General features: G+C 26.4%; 1 protein-coding gene across 8 annotated transcripts in view; it reads left to right on the forward strand.

Moving 5' to 3' along the window:
* Positions 1 to 19,878, forward strand: part of LOC145297666 (uncharacterized) — a 1,332,115-nt gene that overhangs the window by 412,519 nt on the left and 899,718 nt on the right. For all 8 annotated transcript variants that reach the window (XM_080143840.1, XM_080143841.1, XM_080143838.1 and 5 more), the window contains exon 7: positions 332 to 540. In XM_080143840.1, coding sequence (XP_079999966.1) covers positions 332 to 540 — 209 coding nt within the window. The remainder of the gene's footprint in view (positions 1 to 331; positions 541 to 19,878) is intronic.

The following is a 19,878-nucleotide window of genomic DNA, read 5'->3' on the forward strand; positions in this document are numbered from 1 at the left end:
ACATACATATATGTGTGTGTGTGTGTTTTGGGAATCAGAAAAATCAGAACTTTTGGGAATATCAGAATCAGAGAACTTTGTGCCTTTTTGCAGATGCAAAAAACGATTCTTTTGATTATTTTCCACTGCTGGTAATAATGGTTAAATAATAAATACTTATTGAATTGTTAAACATTTTTCTGTTGAAAAGCAAAACAAGTTACAATTTTGTATAACTCTCTGCCTGGATCTAAATTATGTAAATTTCATGAGATTTTTTGCAGAAATGATTATTGTCATTAAATAAATTAATGTAGTCATTATTTAGCATATTTTATCATGTTTATTTCAGTATGTATCTGGCCATAATGTCATGTATGTGTCTACTCAGCCTCACTGTTGGTGTGTACAGCTATGGAAATGAAATCACAGAAACAGAAGTTATTGTCACAGTGTCAACTCCAAAGAACTTCCTTCTGAATGATTCAGCAATCTTCTTCAGTATGAATAAAACTGGTGAACTGAAAATTTTTGAGCTACCCTTAAGAGTTACTTGGTTTGGTAAGTAAAGCCATTTCACATTGATGAAAATGTACAAAACCATGTTAGATCTTAAAAAAATATATGTGTAAAGTATTATTAAAATGGTGCCTTTTTATACTTTAAAATGTTTTATTGATGGCAACAATGTCTTGCATAAGTCAGAAAAAAATACTTTTCTATACTGCAGGTTTCATTTCCATCTTTCCACAAGTATGTTTATCTTTTTTTTTTTTTTTTTACATGAGTATCACCACTTATCAAAGCCCAAAGACCACTCGAGGATAATGATTAAAAGTTTACAGTAGTCAACTGAACAATATAGCAATTGTTAGTAATGGAAATTCGGAAAATTTGTTAACTTAAGTGGAACGGCTCATCAAGAACTTGCTTACGTTGGACTTGGAGACAATCAGATTGTAGTCTGCTGGAAAGCAGGAAAACAGAAGGCAGTTCTCAGAAAAAAGCTTTGATCATGGAATCTACGTTTAGGTTTAGGCACAGATAATGAGTGGGGGGAATTATTGATAGTGTTTTCAGCTAGACGAGTGTCTCTTGTGAAAGTTTGGTGAGTAGGGACCATAGATTGGAGCTCAGTCGAGCATTGGCCATGAAAATAACGATAAAGCAGAAACAAACTCGCAACATCTCTTCTGTGAGATAGAGGTTGCAGAGAAGAGAAAAGGACATCTCCTACTAGAGTACGAAGTTTATTTTGAACTCTATCAAAGCAGGACAAATCCTTTCTAGCAGCTCCACAAGAGAATCTGTCATCCCACAAATTATTTTTTTTTAAATAAATAAACAAATATATCCAAGGAATACAGAATTTACCAGGCTTGCCTTGTAAACGTGTCGAAATGCTTTTTATAAATACAAAATTTGTTTACAACATTCATGCTGTTGCCGATGATGATGACTGATGGATCTCGCAGATTATTGTTAAAAAAAAAGGAATAAACAAATGACTTCATCGAAGACATCCTGTCTGCACATCCTTTGGCTAACATCCACATCTGTGGTGAATTCAACATCCATAACATGGAATGGCTGACCCACTCAAATAAGACGGACGATGAGGGGAGGTTCTGTCATGATTTTGCCATTGCTTATGACCTCACTCAGATTGTTCGCGAGCCCACCCGTGTGCTCAATACTACAGGTCAATATGCAAGCCTCCTAGACCTTTTTCGCTCAACTTCCTCTGAGCTATGTTCCTGTTCCGTTCTTTCTCCTCTAGGATCCTCCGACCACTCCGTCGTATCAGTTAAGATAGAAATGAAATGTAATAAGTCCCCAGACGTACCCCTCCACCGCACTGTATACCAATACTCCATGGCTGACTGGGATAGCTTCCGTACATTTATATCTGATCTACCTCTGCATTCGATGTTTAAAAAGGACGTCCTCTATAGTATCAGACCTGACCGAATGGTTAATTGTAGGCATACACCGATTCATACCATCTAAAAAATTCCAACAAAAACCTACCAGCCAGCCATGATTCTCCCCAGAATGTGCTGCTGACATCGCGCACAGAAATCACTTTTTCCATAGCTACCAACGTAATAGATGCACTGACACTAAAGCTGCTTTCAGGAACGCATGCGACCACTGTTAAAGAGTAATAAAAAATGTAAGAGAGCTATATGCCCAGTCTGTTAAATCCAAAGTAGCTGATCAGCGGCTTAGTTCCCACCAGTTTTGACAAATAACAAATAGGATCCTGAACAGAAGAGGGCATTCTATCTCAACCATTATCAACGTATCAGAGGTCATCTCCTCAGCTTCAGAAAAGGCCAAACTATTTGCTAAGAACTTTGCAGCTAATTCTACCCTATGCGACGAAGGCCATCAACTCCCCATATTTCCTTCTATAACACAGAACACGCTAAGTAACATAAAAATATATGTGCATGAGGTCGCCAAGTTAATCAAGAACCTTGATTCCAGTAAAGCTACCAGCCGTGACGGCATCCCCATTAGAGTGTTAAAAAAGCTTCAACCAGAACTTGCTCCCATGCTTACGGAACTGTTTGAGCGTTGCCTTAAGGAGAAGTGCTTTCCAACACCCTGGAAAACCTCATCAGTATGCCCTGTATTTAAGAACTCAAGTGATAAGTCATCTCCTTCTCAGTACAGACCAATAAGTCTCCTGTGTTTCATGAGTAAGTTGCTGGAATCCAAATTAAATAGAGAAATAGTCAACCACCTCAGCAGAAATAACTTTCTTAGTGACACGCAATATGGTTTCCGTTCGGCAAGATCTACCGCAGATGTGCTAACGGTTATATTTCATAGGATTAGTGAATCTCTTGACAAAGGCTTCCTTTCCAGGGCAATTGCTCTTGACATATCAAAGGCCTTCGACAAGGTATGGCATAAAGGCCTACTTCACAAGATCTCCAGCTACGGTATAACTGGAAATATTCTCTCTATCATTAAATCATTTCTCTCTGATAGGGTCATAAGAGTAGTGGTTGATGGACAAAAATCAGAGGCCTGCAGTATTAATGCTGGAGTCCCTCAAGGATCCATCCTGGGCCCAACTCTCTTCTTGATCTACATCAATGATCTCCCTAAACACATACTTAAATCATTCATTAACATCTATGCTGATGACACGACCATCTACAGCAACACATCAAAGGCTGTAAATGGCAAAGCTCTCTCTGATTCTCTATCCTCTGATCTCGAACGAGTGGTTCAGTGGGGGAAGACGTGGCTGGTTACCTTTAATGCATCTAAAACCAAACTCCTATCTTTACATCATCAACGCTCCAATCCCAATCTGGCATCAATTGAAATGGATGGCTCTCGTCTAGGAGAAGCCCCATGTTTTGACAAGCTTCTGGGCTTGACCTTCACTCCTGATCTGAAATGGAACACATACATCAAGTCTGTTGCTAAGGTCGCTAGAAAGATGGTGGGATCCTTCTACCGCGCCAGAAGATATCTCACTACTGATGCAATACTCTATCTATATAAAAGCCAAGTACGTCCAAGGATGGAATACTGCTGCCATATCTGGACAGGAGCTGCTAAAATAGCCTATCCTGCCTCAACAGAGTACAAAATAGACTTTGTAGCTTAGTGGGGGATGGCCTTTTCTCTTCCCTGCAACCTCTCTCCCACAGAAGAGACTTTGCGAGCCTATCTTTGTTTTATCGTTACTTCCATTGTCTGAACTCCAATCTCTGCCCCCCCCTCCCTCGCTAATCTTTTACAAAAAACACCTGTCTAGCTGAATGCACTGTCAAAAACGTTCCCCACTCTTTATCTATGCCTAAGTCAAAACGTAGATTCTGCACGCTTCACACCTGACTGCAACTTGAATGTCTTCGAGTCCAACGTAAACAAATTCCTGATAAACCGTCCCCTTAATTAGACGCTTAAAATATAAACAGAAACGTACTGTACTTACAATAACGCTTATTCCTGAGTGCCTTGCAGGCCTTGATACGTGGTGACCACATTGTACACAAAAAAAAAGTTCAATATTGAAGGAGCATTTGATCCGGCAGAATGTGTCACTGATCATGACGATGTTAATAATGAGAACAATAAAACAAAACATGAATAAATAAAACAAATAAACAAATGTTCATAATAAATAAATACAAGTAAAACAATTACAAAATATACGATGTTGATGATGAGAACAATTAAACTAAACATGAATAAATACCGCAAATACAAAATATACGATGTTGATGATGAGAACAATTAAACTAAACATGAATAAATACCGCAAATACAAAATATACGATGTTGATGATGAGAACAATTAAACTAAACATGAATAAATACCGCAAATACAAAATATACGATGTTGATGATGAGAACAATTAAACTAAACATGAATAAATAACACCAAATATAAAATATACGATGTTGATGATGAGAACAATTAAACTAAATATGAATAAATAACATAAATACAAAATATACGATGTTGATGATGAGAACAATTAAATTAAACATGAATAAATAACATAAATACAAAATATACGATGTTGATGATGAGAACAATTAAACTAAACTTGAATAAATAACACAAATACAAATATACGATGTTGATGATGAGAACAATTAAACTAAACATGAATAAATAACATAAATACAAAATATACGATGTTGATGATGAGAACAATTAAACTAAACATGAATAAATAACATAAATACAAAATATACGATGTTGATGATGAGAACAATTAAACTAAACATGAATAAATCACACAAATACAAAATATACGATGTTGATGATGAGAACAATTAAATTAAACATAAATAAATAACATAAATACAAAATATACGATGTTGATGATGAGAACAATTAAACTAAACATGAATAAATCACACAAATACAAAATATACGATGTTGATGATGAGAACAATTAAATTAAACATGAATAAATAACATAAATACAAAATATACGATGTTGATGATGAGAACAATTAAATTAAACATGAATAAATAACATAAATACAAAATATACGATGTTGATGATGAGAACAATTAAATTAAACATGAATAAATAACACAAATACAAAATATACGATGTTGATGATGAGAACAATTAAACTAAACATGAATAAATAACACAAATACAAAATATACGATGTTGATGATGAGAAAAATTAAATTAAACATGAATAAATAACATAAATACAAAATATACGATGTTGATGATGAGAACAATTAAACTAAACATGAATAAATAACATAAATACAAAATATACAATGTTGATGATGAGAACAATTAAATTAAAAATGAATAAATAACATAAATAAAAATATACGATGTTGATGATGAGAACAATTAAATTAAACATGAATAAATAACATAAATACAAAATATACGATGTTGATGATGAGAACAATTAAATTAAACATGAATAAATAACACAAATACAAAATATACGATGTTGATGATGACAACAATTAAACTAAACATGAATAAATAACACAAATACAAAATATACGATGTTGATGATGAGAACAATTAAATTAAACATGAATAAATAACACAAATACAAAATATACGATGTTGATGATGAGAACAATTAAATTAAACATGAATAAATAACACAAATACAAAATATACGATGTTGATGATGAGAACAATTAAATTAAACATGAATAAATAACATAAATACAAAATATACGATGTTGATGATGAGAACAATTAAATTAAACATGAATAAATAACACAAATACAAAATATACGATGTTGATGATGAGAACAATTAAACTAAACATGAATAAATAACACAAATACAAAATATACGATGTTGATGATGAGAACAATTAAATTAAACATGAATAAATAACATAAATACAAAATATACGATGTTGATGATGAGAACAATAAAACTAACCATGAATAAATAACACAAATACAAAATATACGATGTTGATGATGACAACAATTAAACTAAACATGAATAAATAACACAAATACAAAATATACGATGTTGATGATGAGAACAATTAAACTAAACATGAATAAATAACACAAATACAAAATATACGATGTTGATGATGAGAACAATTAAACTAAACATGAATAAATAACATAAATACAAAATATACGATGTTGATGATGAGAACAATAAAACTAACCATGAATAAATAACACAAATACAAAATATACGATGTTGATGATGACAACAATTAAACTAAACATGAATAAATAACACAAATACAAAATATACGATGTTGATGATGAGAACAATTAAATTAAACATGAATAAATAACACAAATACAAAATATACGATGTTGATGATGAGAACAATTAAACTAAACATGAATAAATAACACAAATACAAAATATACGATGTTGATGATGAGAACAATTAAACTAAACATGAATAAATAACACAAATACAAAATATACGATGTTGATGATGAGAACAATAAAACTAACCATGAATAAATAACACAAATACAAAATATACGATGTTGATGATGACAACAATTAAACTAAACATGAATAAATAACACAAATACAAAATATACGATGTTGATGATGAGAACAATTAAACTAAACATGAATAAATAACACAAATACAAAATATACGATGTTGATGATGAGAACAATAAAACTAAATATGAATAAATAACACAAATACAAAATATACGATGTTGATGATGAGAACAATTAAACTAAACATGAATAAATAACACAAATACAAAATATACGATGTTGATGATGAGAACAATTAAACTAAACATGAATAAATAACACAAATACAAAATATACGATCTTGATGATGAGAACAATAAAACTAAATATGAATAAATAACACAAATACAAAATATACGATGTTGATGATGAGAACAATTAAATTAAACATGAATAAATAACACAAATACAAAATATACGATGTTGATGATGAGAACAATTAAACTAAATATGAATAAATAACACAAATACAAAATATACGATGTTGATGATGAGAACAATTAAACTAAACATGAATAAATAACACAAATACAAAATATACGATGTTGATGATGAGAACAATTAAACTAAACATGAATAAATAACACAAATACAAAATATACGATCTTGATGATGAGAACAATAAAACTAAATATGAATAAATAACACAAATACAAAATATACGATGTTGATGATGAGAACAATTAAATTAAACATGAATAAATAACACAAATACAAAATATACGATGTTGATGATGAGAACAATTAAATTAAACATGAATAAATAACACAAATACAAAATATACGATGTTGATCATAAGAACAATTAAACTAGACATGAATAAATAACACAAATACAAAATATACGATCTTGATGATGAGAACAATAAAACTAAATATGAATAAATAACACAAATACAAAATATACGATGTTGATGATGAGAACAATTAAATTAAACATGAATAAATAACACAAATACAAAATATACGATGTTGATGATGAGAACAATTAAACTAGACATGAATAAATAACACAAATACAAAATATACGATGTTGATGATGAGAACAATAAAACTAAATATGAATAAATAACACAAATACAAAATATACGATGTTGATGATGAGAACAATTAAATTAAACATGAATAAATAACACAAATACAAAATATACGATGTTGATGATGAGAACAATTAAACTAGACATGAATAAATAACACAAATACAAAATATACGATGTTGATGATGAGAACAATAAAACTAAATATGAATAAATAACACAAATACAAAATATACGATGTTGATGATGAGAACAATTAAATTAAACATGAATAAATAACACAAATACAAAATATACGATGTTGATGATGAGAACAATTAAACTAGACATGAATAAATAACACAAATACAAAATATACGATGTTGATGATGAGAACAATAAAACTAAATATGAATAAATAACACAAATACAAAATATACGATGTTGATGATGAGAACAATTAAATTAAACATGAATAAATAACACAAATACAAAATATACGATGTTGATGATGAGAACAATTAAACTAGACATGAATAAATAACACAAATACAAAATATACGATGTTGATGATGAGAACAATAAAACTAAATATGAATAAATAACACAAATACAAAATATACGATGTTGATGATGAGAACAATTAAATTAAACATGAATAAATAACACAAATACAAAATATACGATGTTGATGATGAGAACAATTAAACTAGACATGAATAAATAACACAAATACAAAATATACGATGTTGATGATGAGAACAATAAAACTAAATATGAATAAATAACACAAATACAAAATATACGATGTTGATGATGAGAACAATTAAATTAAACATGAATAAATAACACAAATACAAAATATACGATGTTGATGATGAGAACAATTAAACTAGACATGAATAAATAACACAAATACAAAATATACGATGTTGATGATGAGAACAATAAAACTAAATATGAATAAATAACACAAATACAAAATATACGATGTTGATGATGAGAACAATTAAATTAAACATGAATAAATAACACAAATACAAAATATACGATGTTGATGATGAGAACAATTAAACTAGACATGAATAAATAACACAAATACAAAATATACGATGTTGATGATGAGAACAATAAAACTAAATATGAATAAATAACACAAATACAAAATATACGATGTTGATGATGAGAACAATTAAACTAAACATGAATAAATAACACAAATACAAAATATACGATGTTGATGATGAGAACAATTAAACTAAACATGAATAAATAACACAAATACAAAATATACGATGTTGATGATGACAACAATTAAACTAAACATGAATACATAACACAAATACAAAATATACGATCTTGATGATGAGAACAATAAAACTAAACATGAATAAATAACACAAATACAAAATATACGATGTTGATGATGAGAACAATTAAACTAAACATGAATAAATAACACAAATACAAAATATACGATGTTGATGATGAGAACAATTAAACTAAACATGAATAAATAACACAAATACAAAATATACGATGTTGATGATGAGAACAATTAAATTAAACATGAATAAAAAACACAAATACAAAATATACGATGTTGATGATGAGAACAATTAAACTAAACATGAATAAATAACACAAATACAAAATATACGCTGTTGATGATGAGAACAATTAAACTAAACATGAATAAATAACACAAATACAAAATATACGATGTTGATGATGAGAACAATTAAATTAAACATGAATAAAAAACACTAATACAAAATATACGATGTTGATGATGAGAACAATTAAACTAAACATGAATAAATAACACAAATACAAAATATACGATGTTGATGATGAGAACAATTAAATTAAACATGAATAAATAACACAAATACAAAATATACGATGTTGATGATGAGAACAATTAAACTAAACATGAATAAATAACACAAATACAAAATATACGATGTTGATAATGAAATTAAATTAAACATGAATAAATAACACAAATACAAAATATGCGATGTTGATGATGAGAACAATTAAACTAAACATGAATAAATAAGACAAATACAAAATATACGATGTTGATGATGAGAACAATTAAACTAAACATGAATAAATACCACAAATACAAAATATACGATGTTGATGATGAGAACAATTAAACTAAACATGAATAAATACCACAAATACAAAATATACGATGTTGATGATGAGAACAATTAAACTAAACATGAATAAATAACACAAATGCAATATATACGATGTTGATGATGAGAACAATTAAATTAAACATGAATAAAAAACACAAATACAAAATATACGATGTTGATGATGAGAACAATTAAACTAAACTTGAATAAATAACACAAATACAAATATACGATGTTGATGATGAGAACAATTAAACTAAACATGAATAAATTACACAAATACAAAATATACGATGTTGATGATGAGAACAATTAAATTAAACATGAATAAATAACACAAATACAAAATATACGATGTTGATGATGAGAACAATTAAACTAAACATGAATAAATAACACAAATACAAAATATACGATGTTGATGATGAGAACAATTAAACTAAACATGAATAAATCACACAAATACAAAATATACGATGTTGATGATGAGAACAATTAAACTAAACTTGAATAAATAACACAAATACAAAATATACCATGTTGATGATGAGAACAATTAAACTAAACATGAATAAATAACACAAATACAAAATATACGATGTTGATGATGAGAACAATTAAACTAAACATGAATAAATAACACAAATACAAAATATACGATGTTGATGATGAGAACAATTAAACTAAACATGAATAAATAACACAAATACAAAATATACGATGTTGATGATGAGAACAATTAAACTAAACATGAATACATAACACAAATACAAAATATACGATCTTGATGATGAGAACAATAAAACTAAATATGAATAAATAACACAAATACAAAATATACGATGTTGATGATGAGAACAATTAAACTAAACATGAATAAATAACACAAATACAAAATATACGATGTTGATGATGAGAACAATTAAACTAAACATGAATAAATAACACAAATACAAAATATACGCTGTTGATGATGAGAACAATTAAACTAAACATGAATAAATAACACAAATACAAAATATACGATGTTGATGATGAGAACAATTAAATTAAACATGAATAAAAAACACTAATACAAAATATACGATGTTGATGATGAGAACAATTAAACTAAACATGAATAAATAACACAAATACAAAATATACGATGTTGATGATGAGAACAATTAAATTAAACATGAATAAATAACACAAATACAAAATATACGATGTTGATGATGAGAACAATTAAACTAAACATGAATAAATAACACAAATACAAAATATACGATGTTGATAATGAAATTAAATTAAACATGAATAAATAACACAAATACAAAATATGCGATGTTGATGATGAGAACAATTAAACTAAACATGAATAAATAAGACAAATACAAAATATACGATGTTGATGATGAGAACAATTAAACTAAACATGAATAAATACCACAAATACAAAATATACGATGTTGATGATGAGAACAATTAAACTAAACATGAATAAATACCACAAATACAAAATATACGATGTTGATGATGAGAACAATTAAACTAAACATGAATAAATAACACAAATGCAATATATACGATGTTGATGATGAGAACAATTAAATTAAACATGAATAAAAAACACAAATACAAAATATACGATGTTGATGATGAGAACAATTAAACTAAACTTGAATAAATAACACAAATACAAATATACGATGTTGATGATGAGAACAATTAAACTAAACATGAATAAATTACACAAATACAAAATATACGATGTTGATGATGAGAACAATTAAATTAAACATGAATAAATAACACAAATACAAAATATACGATGTTGATGATGAGAACAATTAAACTAAACATGAATAAATAACACAAATACAAAATATACGATGTTGATGATGAGAACAATTAAACTAAACATGAATAAATCACACAAATACAAAATATACGATGTTGATGATGAGAACAATTAAACTAAACTTGAATAAATAACACAAATACAAAATATACCATGTTGATGATGAGAACAATTAAACTAAACATGAATAAATAACACAAATACAAAATATACGATGTTGATGATGAGAACAATTAAACTAAACATGAATAAATAACACAAATACAAAATATACGATGTTGATGATGAGAACAATTAAACTAAACATGAATAAATAACACAAATACAAAATATACGATGTTGATGATGAGAACAATTAAACTAAACATGAATACATAACACAAATACAAAATATACGATCTTGATGATGAGAACAATAAAACTAAATATGAATAAATAACACAAATACAAAATATACGATGTTGATGATGAGAACAATTAAACTAAACATGAATAAATAACACAAATACAAAATATACGATGTTGATGATGAGAACAATTAAACTAAACATGAATAAATAACACAAATACAAAATATACGATGTTGATGATGAGAACAATTAAACTAAACATGAATAAATAACACAAATACAAAATATACGATGTTGATGATGAGAACAATTAAATTAAACATGAATAAAAAACACAAATACAAAATATACGATGTTGATGATGAGAACAATTAAACTAAACATGAATAAATAACACAAATACAAAATATACGCTGTTGATTATGAGAACAATTAAACTAAACATGAATAAATAACACAAATACAAAATATACGATGTTGATGATGAGAACAATTAAATTAAACATGAATAAAAAACACTAATACAAAATATACGATGTTGATGATGAGAACAATTAAACTAAACATGAATAAATAACACAAATACAAAATATACGATGTTGATGATGAGAACAATTAAATTAAACATGAATAAATAACACAAATACAAAATATACGATGTTGATGATGAGAACAATTAAACTAAACATGAATAAATAACACAAATACAAAATATACGATGTTGATAATGAAATTAAATTAAACATGAATAAATAACACAAATACAAAATATGCGATGTTGATGATGAGAACAATTAAACTAAACATGAATAAATAAGACAAATACAAAATATACGATGTTGATGATGAGAACAATTAAACTAAACATGAATAAATACCACAAATACAAAATATACGATGTTGATGATGAGAACAATTAAACTAAACATGAATAAATAACATAAATACAAAATATACAATGTTGATGATGAGAACAATTAAATTAAACATGAATAAATAACATAAATAAAAATATACGATGTTGATGATGAGAACAATTAAATTAAACATGAATAAATAACATAAATACAAAATATACGATGTTGATGATGAGAACAATTAAACTAAACATGAATTAATAACATAAATACAAAATATACGATGTTGATGATGAGAACAATTAAACTAAACATGAATAAATAACACAAATACAAAATATACGATGTTGATGATGAGAACAATTAAACTAAACATGAATAAATAACACAAATACAAAATATACGATGTTGATGATGAGAACAATTAAACTAAACATGAATAAATAACACAAATGCAATATATACGATGTTGATGATGAGAACAATTAAATTAAACATGAATAAAAAACACAAATACAAAATATACGATGTTGATGATGAGAACAATTAAACTAAACTTGAATAAATAACACAAATACAAATATACGATGTTGATGATGAGAACAATTAAACTAAACATGAATAAATTACACAAATACAAAATATACGATGTTGATGATGAGAACAATTAAATTAAACATGAATAAATAACACAAATACAAAATATACGATGTTGATGATGAGAACAATTAAACTAAACATGAATAAATAACACAAATACAAAATATACGATGTTGATGATGAGAACAATTAAACTAAACATGAATAAATAACACAAATACAAAGTATACGATGTTGATGATGAGAACAATTAAACTAAACTTGAATAAATAACACAAATACAAATATACGATGTTGATGATGAGAACAATTAAACTAAACATGAATAAATTACACAAATACAAAATATACGATGTTGATGATGAGAACAATTAAATTAAACATGAATAAATAACACAAATACAAAATATACGATGTTGATGATGAGAACAATTAAATTAAACATGAATAAATAACACAAATACAAAATATACGATGTTGATGATGAGAACAATTAAACTAAACATGAATAAATAACACAAATACAAAATATACGCTGTTGATGATGAGAACAATTAAACTAAACATGAATAAATAACACAAATACAAAATATACGATGTTGATGATGAGAACAATTAAATTAAACATGAATAAAAAACACTAATACAAAATATACGATGTTGATGATGAGAACAATTAAACTAAACATGAATAAATAACACAAATACAAAATATACGATGTTGATGATGAGAACAATTAAATTAAACATGAATAAATAACACAAATACAAAATATACGATGTTGATGATGAGAACAATTAAACTAAACATGAATAAATAACACAAATACAAAATATACGATGTTGATAATGAAATTAAATTAAACATGAATAAATAACACAAATACAAAATATGCGATGTTGATGATGAGAACAATTAAACTAAACATGAATAAATTACACAAATACAAAATATACGATGTTGATGATGAGAACAATTAAACTAAACATGAATAAATACCACAAATACAAAATATACGATGTTGATGATGAGAACAATTAAACTAAACATGAATAAATACCACAAATACAAAATATACGATGTTGATGATGAGAACAATTAACCTACACATGAATAAATACCGCAAATACAAAATATACGATGTTGATGATGAGAACAATTAAATTAAACATGAATAAATAACATAAATACCGAATATACGATGTTGATGATGAGAACAATTAAACTAAACATGAATAAATAACACAAATACAAAATATACGATGTTGATGATGAGAACAATTAAACTAAACATGAATAAATAACACAAATACAAAATATACGATGTTGATGATGAGAACAATTAAACTAAACATGAATAAATAACACAAATACAAAATATACGATGTTGATGATGAGAACAATTAACCTACACATGAATAAATACCGCAAATACAAAATATACGATGTTGATGATGAGAACAATTAAACTAAACATGAATAAATACCACAAATACAAAATATACGATGTTGATGATGAGAACAATTAAACTAAACATGAATAAATACCACAAATACAAAATATACGATGTTGATGATGAGAACAATTAAATTAAACATGAATAAATAACATAAATACCGAATATACGATGTTGATGATGAGAACAATTAAACTAAACATGAATAAATAACACAAATACAAAATATACGATGTTGATGATGAGAACAATTAAACTAAACATGAATAAATAACACAAATACCGAATATACGATGTTGATGATGAGAACAATTAAACTAAACATGAATAAATACCGCAAATACAAAATATACGATGTTGATGATGAGAACAATTAAACTAAACATGAATAAATAACACAAATACCGAATATACGATGTTGATGATGAGAACAATTAAACAAAACATGAATAAATACCACAAATACAAAATATACGATGTTGATGATGAGAACAATTAAACTAAACATGAATAAATACCACAAATACAAAATATACGATGTTGATGATGAGAACAATTAAATTAAACATGAATAAATAACATAAATACCGAATATACGATGTTGATGATGAGAACAATTAAACTAAACATGAATAAATAACACAAATACAAAATATACGATGTTGATGATGAGAACAATTAAACTAAACATGAATAAATAACACAAATACCGAATATACGATGTTGATGATGAGAACAATTAACCTACACATGAATAAATACCGCAAATACAAAATATACGATGTTGATGATGAGAACAATTAAACTAAACATGAATAAATAACACAAATACAGAATATACGATGTTGATGATGAGAACAATTAACCTACACATGAATAAATACCGCAAATACAAAATATACGATGTTGATGATGAGAACAATTAAACTAAACATGAATAAATACCACAAATACAAAATATACGATGTTGATGATGAGAACAATTAAACTAAACATGAATAAATAACACAAATACAAAATATACGATGTTGATGATGAGAACAATTAACCTACACATGAATAAATAACACAAATACCGAATATACGATGTTGATGATGAGAACAATTAAACTAAACATGAATAAATAACACAAATACCGAATATACGATGTTGATGATGAGAACAATTAAACTAAACATGAATAAATAACACAAATACCGAATATACGATGTTGATGATGAGAACAATTAAACTAAACATGAATAAATAACACAAATACCGAATATACGATGTTGATGATGAGAACAATTAAACTAAACATGAATAAATAACACAAATACAAAATATACGATGTTGATGATGAGAACAATTAAACTAAACATGAATAAATAACACAAATACCGAATATACGATGTTGATGATGAGAACAATTAAACTAAACATGAATAAATAACACAAATACAAAATATACGATGTTGATGATGAGAACAATTAAACTAAACATGAATAAATAACACAAATACAAAATATACGATGTTGATGATGAGTACAATTAAACTAAACATGAATAAAGAACACAAATACCGAATATACGATGTTGATGATGAGAACAATTAAACTAAACATGAATAAATAACACAAATACAAAATATACGATGTTGATGATGAGTACAATTAAACTAAACATGAATAAATAACACAAATACAAAATATACGATGTTGATGATAAAAACAATTAAACTAAACATGAATAAATAACACAATTACAAAATATACGATGTTGATGATGAGAACAATTAAACTAAACATGAATAAATAACACAAATACCGAATATACGATGTTGATGATGAGAACAATTAAACTAAACATGAATAAATAACACAAATACCGAATATACGATGTTGATGATGAGAACAATTAAACTAAACATGAATAAATAACACAAATACAAAATATACGATGTTGATGATGAGTACAATTAAACTAAACATGAATAAATAACACAAATACAAAATATACGATGTTGATGATAAAAACAATTAAACTAAACATGAATAAATAACACAAATACAAAATATACGATGTTGATGATGAGAACAATTAAACTAAACTTGAATAAATAACACAAATACAGAATATACGATGTTGATGATGAGAACAATTAAACTAAACATGAATAAATAACACAAATACAAAATATACGATGTTGATGATGAGAACAATTAAACTAAACTTGAATAAATAACACAAATACAAAATATACGATGTTGATGATGAGAACAATTAAACTAAACATGAATTAATAACATAAATACAAAATATACGATGTTGATGATGAGAACAATTACATTACACATGAATAAATAACACAAGTACAAAATATACGATGTTGATAATGAAATTAAACTAAACATGAATAAATAACACAAATACAAAATATACGATGTTGATGATGAGAACAATTAAACTAAACATGAATAAATAACACAAATACAGAATATACGATGTTGATGATGAGAACAATTAACCTACACATGAATAAATACCGCAAATACAAAATATACGATGTTGATGATGAGAACAATTAAACTAAACATGAATAAATACCACAAATACAAAATATACGATGTTGATGATGAGAACAATTAACCTACACATGAATAAATACCGCAAATACAAAATATACGATGTTGATGATGAGAACAATTAAACTAAACATGAATAAATAATACAAATACAAAATATGCGATGTTGATGATGAGAACAATTAAACTAAACATGAATAAATAACACAAATACAGAATATACGATGTTGATGATGAGAACAATTAACCTACACATGAATAAATACCGCAAATACAAAATATACGATGTTGATGATGAGAACAATTAAACTAAACATGAATAAATACCACAAATACAAAATATACGATGTTGATGATGAGAACAATTAAACTAAACATGAATAAATAACACAAATACAAAATATACGATGTTGATGATGAGAACAATTAACCTACACATGAATAAATAACACAAATACCGAATATACGATGTTGATGATGAGAACAATTAAACTAAACATGAATAAATAACACAAATACCGAATATACGATGTTGATGATGAGAACAATTAAACTAAACATGAATAAATAACACAAATACCGAATATACGATGTTGATGATGAGAACAATTAAACTAAACATGAATAAATAACACAAATACCGAATATACGATGTTGATGATGAGAACAATTAAACTAAACATGAATAAATAACACAAATACAAAATATACGATGTTGATGATGAGAACAATTAAACTAAACATGAATAAATAACACAAATACCGAATATACGATGTTGATGATGAGAACAATTAAACTAAACATGAATAAATAACACAAATACAAAATATACGATGTTGATGATGAGAACAATTAAACTAAACATGAATAAATAACACAAATACAAAATATACGATGTTGATGATGAGTACAATTAAACTAAACATGAATAAAGAACACAAATACCGAATATACGATGTTGATGATGAGAACAATTAAACTAAACATGAATAAATAACACAAATACAAAATATACGATGTTGATGATGAGTACAATTAAACTAAACATGAATAAATAACACAAATACAAAATATACGATGTTGATGATAAAAACAATTAAACTAAACATGAATAAATAACACAATTACAAAATATACGATGTTGATGATGAGAACAATTAAACTAAACATGAATAAATAACACAAATACCGAATATACGATGTTGATGATGAGAACAATTAAACTAAACATGAATAAATAACACAAATACCGAATATACGATGTTGATGATGAGAACAATTAAACTAAACATGAATAAATAACACAAATACAAAATATACGATGTTGATGATGAGTACAATTAAACTAAACATGAATAAATAACACAAATACAAAATATACGATGTTGATGATGAGAACAATTAAACTAAACTTGAATAAATAACACAAATACAAAATATACGATGTTGATGATGAGAACAATTAAACTAAACTTGAATAAATAACACAAATACAAAATATACGATGTTGATGATAAAAACAATTAAACTAAACATGAATAAATAACACAAATACAAAATATACGATGTTGATGATGAGTACAATTAAACTAAACATGAATAAATAACACAAATACAAAATATACGATGTTGATGATGAGAACAATTAAACTAAACTTGAATAAATAACACAAATACAAAATATACGATGTTGATGATAAAAACAATTAAACTAAACATGAATAAATAACACAAATACAAAATATACGATGTTGATGATGAGAACAATTAAACTAAACTTGAATAAATAACACAAATACAGAATATACGATGTTGATGATGAGAACAATTAAACTAAACATGAATAAATAACACAAATACAAAATATACGATGTTGATGATGAGAACAATTAAACTAAACTTGAATAAATAACACAAATACAAATATACGATGTTGATGATGAGAACAATTAAACTAAACATGAATAAATTACACAAATACAAAATATACGATGTTGATGATGAGAACAATTAAATTAAACATGAATAAATAACACAAATACAAAATATACGATGTTGATGATGAGAACAATTAAACTAAACATGAATAAATAACACAAATACAAAATATACGATGTTGATGATGAGAACAATTAAACTAAACATGAATAAATAACACAAATACAAAATATACGATGTTGATGATGAGAACAATTAAACTAAACTTGAATAAATAACACAAATACAAATATACGATGTTGATGATGAGAACAATTAAACTAAACATGAATAAATTACACAAATACAAAATATACGATGTTGATGATGAGAACAATTAAATAAAACATGAATAAATAACACAAATACAAAATATACGATGTTGATGATGAGAACAATTAAATTAAACATGAATAAATAACACAAATACAAAATATACGATGTTGATGATGAGAACAATTAAACTAAACATGAATAAATAACACAAATACAAAATATACGCTGTTGATGATGAGAACAATTAAACTAAACATGAATAAATAACACAAATACAAAATATACGATG

This window comes from Euprymna scolopes, chromosome 18 (genome assembly GCF_053919585.1).
Source record: "Euprymna scolopes isolate OS-2025 chromosome 18, ASM5391958v1, whole genome shotgun sequence".
Lineage (NCBI taxonomy): Eukaryota > Metazoa > Mollusca > Cephalopoda > Sepiida > Sepiolidae > Euprymna > Euprymna scolopes.